The sequence below is a fragment of the Colobus angolensis genome, unplaced genomic scaffold (assembly GCF_000951035.1).
Source record: "Colobus angolensis palliatus isolate OR3802 unplaced genomic scaffold, Cang.pa_1.0 Scaffold13, whole genome shotgun sequence".
Classification (NCBI taxonomy): Eukaryota; Metazoa; Chordata; class Mammalia; order Primates; family Cercopithecidae; genus Colobus; species Colobus angolensis.
In genome coordinates, this window is record NW_012114252.1 from 9,418,174 (window position 1) to 9,421,619 (window position 3,446).

The window sequence follows — 3,446 nt, forward strand, 5'->3', positions numbered from 1 at the left end:
CCAAGTTGAATCAGGTGGAAAAATCGTCTCTTGAATGACTGAGAGAAAAATACACACACAGCGATTCTTTCAAAATGAAGAGGGTCACAATCTCTATCAATAACCCACTTATGACTACACACATACATAAAACCTGTGTCTGTTCTCACTCTAGCTGACGCTCCAGGTTACTGCGGGGTTAAGACTCCCCATCCCATCTAAGAAGCTCACTGCATCTCAGCTCTGAGGAGGTGGGTCCCCTAATATCCATGGGTCGTTTTTCTCACACACGGAATCAGAGATTTTACATAGCTACCCCAAAGCAGTGCAGGGACTTCCAATGTGGGATGCAGCACAGAAGGCCAGAAACTTTCTCTAAAATCCCCAGGGTTTCTTGCTCACAGAATGGGAACTATTTTTTGCCTCAAGACGCTGAATGATTTTCCAGCCTCAGGGTAATGACAGTCACATTTCCTCCTTAATTGTTATCTCCCTGACTGGATCTGCTTGTTTCTATTCCCTTTGTTATTAACCCTGGTGTTTCTCTGGTCCCACTTTTCTCCTGAATAGCTTCTTCTATTGGTGTGACTTCTCCCTCTGCAACCTTCTCCTCTATGCAACTATTTTCTTTTTTCGTCCTCAAGTTTTGCTTTACTTGACTGTTGCAGTACACCTCTATAGAAGTGCTCAGGATTGGCATGACAGATATGTCCCTTGGTGACATTCTGTGAGGTACCAATGAACACTTTTCAGTTACTATAGAGAAGAAAGCCTATTGTCAGTGACTGCACCTTCACACCAGCCGAGGGATGGTCTCCTTATGCTGGTGGTCAGAAGACAGTGAGGGAAAGTGGGTGGATGAGACTGTGCCAATGGGGGTGCTACCACCAGGGGAGCATCCTAGAAACCAGACAATGTCCCTTTTGTGGGGAAGAACAGCGTGCGCATTCATCTTGAGCATTGTTCTCGAGCTCTATGGAAGAAAGGGCTGTGAGAGGGGAGGGCAAAGTGATGCACGTCCTCACCCTCATGGTCACGCTGATGGCACTGTTCATGTTGCCTTTGTACAGCCAGCCATGCTTGGTGATCCCACCCTTCTGGGAACCGAGGGACGCAGCATCCTAGGAGACAAGGAAAACACCACCAGTCAACCTCCGTTATTACCTGGGTTACTTGCTGTGAGTTTGGTCAATGGGAAGGTTACTCCCTTTGTGCCAAGTTGTCCACTGCCCCTGTACTGAAGTACCCATTGACACCAATGCCTACAAGCCACATAAAAGTCCACTTGGTGGTAAAAGAGAGAGACCTGCCTACATTTCTGAAAACTTTATTCCATTAAAGGCAAAGCTAGCTCCTGTCCAAATTTTTATTTGTCAGTGCTTAATGAGCCACAGAAAGGACATACTTCAACTGACCACTCAAGTTGGAAGGTCTTGCCTGATTTCACGAAAAAATGTTTTCAAATTACACTCCCCTATAGTCAGAGGACAAAAGCACTTCCTGGAAACCTTCCCAGAGGCTTAGTTCAGGGAAAGGTGAATAAAGAAAGGGAGGAAATGTGAGGCAATACAGAAAGGAGAGATAAAAGTGATGGAGGGAAAAAAGAAGGAGAGACAGGCAAGAATGCAAGCAGGGATAGAAAGGAAGAAAGGGGGAGTCAGAGAAGTGAAAGGAAAGAGCTGAGAGAAGTGAAGAGACCTGCTTTTTTAGCACAGACCCCATGCCGCAAGACCTGGGTTTAAGGAGAAGAGCATGGAGCTGCCAGTTGCTGCTACAAATATGTTAAGCACACATTTGTATGTATAATAGACAGACGAAAAATACACACACACACACACACACACACACACAATCTGGCAAAGCTTTTGTAATCACACAGACAATTGCAGAAAGATTCATCATATGCTTTGTCTTGGACCATCTCAACATTAATATTGGTGGTTTTAATATTTCTATTAATAGCATAATAGAAATAACTTGCCATCTAGGATTTTACAGTTTAGTGCATGCCCTTACATGCTGTATTTCCATTGGTCCTCCTGTCACTATTCATGCTAATCAGCTCCAAGTTCCCAATATATTGTTCATTTTCAATAAGCAGTAATTTTTCTTAGAATTGTTTTAAAAGTAGTTTCTAAAACAATCGGCTGCATGCACATTGCTTAATGAGTGGCTAATGTTATAGCTCAGCTGACACATTTTTTAAAAAGAAAAAACCTGAACTCACAATGGGACACTTAACAACCAATGGGGAGGATAAGAAATGCAGAGATGGGCCCTGTCTTCTCGTGAGGTTTCCCTCACTCAGTGGGCAGACTCACCTCAATGCCCTACTCCCTTTATATACTTCTTTAGCCATGAGCTTTTCTCTGGGAATAGGGGGAGTGGGCTTGATAAAATCAGACCTTCACTCACTAAAAGCAGTCATTGAAGAAATAGCCATTTAAATCTACTGGCTGGCAGCTGTTTTGAGATCTGTTGAAAAACAATCTAAATTCAAGGTCTAAGTCATCTTGATATCTTTTAACAATGTAGCCAGATCTGATCCAAGTCTTTGAAAATGATCTCAGAACAAATAAACACAACCAAGAGAACATGAAATGCTAAGCAGTAAAGTTGAAACAGAGACCTTATTCCAATCAATCAATAACATTTAAAAAAAATTATTCCATTTCATGTAACACTCCAATGCCTATTTTGGCTAGATGTCGGTAATTTTCTAACTAATCTTGTAAGTCTGTAAAATTCATGTTTACATCTAGAGTGAAAAAAGAAGCAACAGCAAGCAGGTATCCCACCTCATCTTTGTCGACCTCCTCGTCAACTTCATAGACATGAACTGGAAGTTTATCCAACTTGACCACTTTGCTATAAAAACAACAAAGAAAATTTTAGAAATGCCTAGTCAAAGAAGAGGCTTTGCATTTCCTCTTCCATCAGAGGGCCCAGCCTTTACCAAATCCAAAGATGGCCCAGCTTCTTTATTCAGACAAAGAATAAAACCATCTATGCCCTTGCTTTTCAAGGTGGGTAAGCCAAGAGACTTCAGTAACAAAGCTCCAAAAAGCTATGTGGAAAAGACAGCATAGCTTCTGGGGAGTCAGCAGGCATATTAAAAGTAAGAAAGTAATTAGTTTTTAATAAACAAAGACTTGGTAGAATAACTTTTAATACAAAGTTTATGAGGAAAAACAGGAAGATTGAGTTGCTGCATTGAAACCAATTAACAATGATGGTATTAACCACAACAAAAACAAGACACCAATATCAACAGCAGCTTGCATTTACTCAATGGGTATGAGGTGCCTGGCCCTGTGCACTTCTCATGTGCCCTCTCATTTAATCCTTTAATGATGGTGACTGTCGTTAAGGCCATTTAACAGATGAGGAAAATCAGGCTTACAGAGGGCAGAGCTGTCCAAGGCAGAACACAGAATCTGTGTTCTCCATCACTTTACAATTCTCCC

The 3,446-nt window shown here is 41.9% G+C and overlaps 1 protein-coding gene across 3 annotated transcripts in view; it reads right to left on the minus strand.

The window, feature by feature from the left end:
- Window positions 1-3,446, minus strand: part of DOCK9 (dedicator of cytokinesis 9) — a 195,795-nt gene that overhangs the window by 137,451 nt on the left and 54,898 nt on the right. For all 3 annotated transcript variants that reach the window (XM_011933819.1, XM_011933818.1, XM_011933817.1), the window contains exons 5-6: window positions 2,778-2,847; window positions 1,005-1,100 (exon numbers count right to left, since the gene is read on the minus strand). In XM_011933819.1, the coding sequence (XP_011789209.1) occupies window positions 1,005-1,100; window positions 2,778-2,847 (166 nt within the window). The remainder of the gene's footprint in view (window positions 1-1,004; window positions 1,101-2,777; window positions 2,848-3,446) is intronic.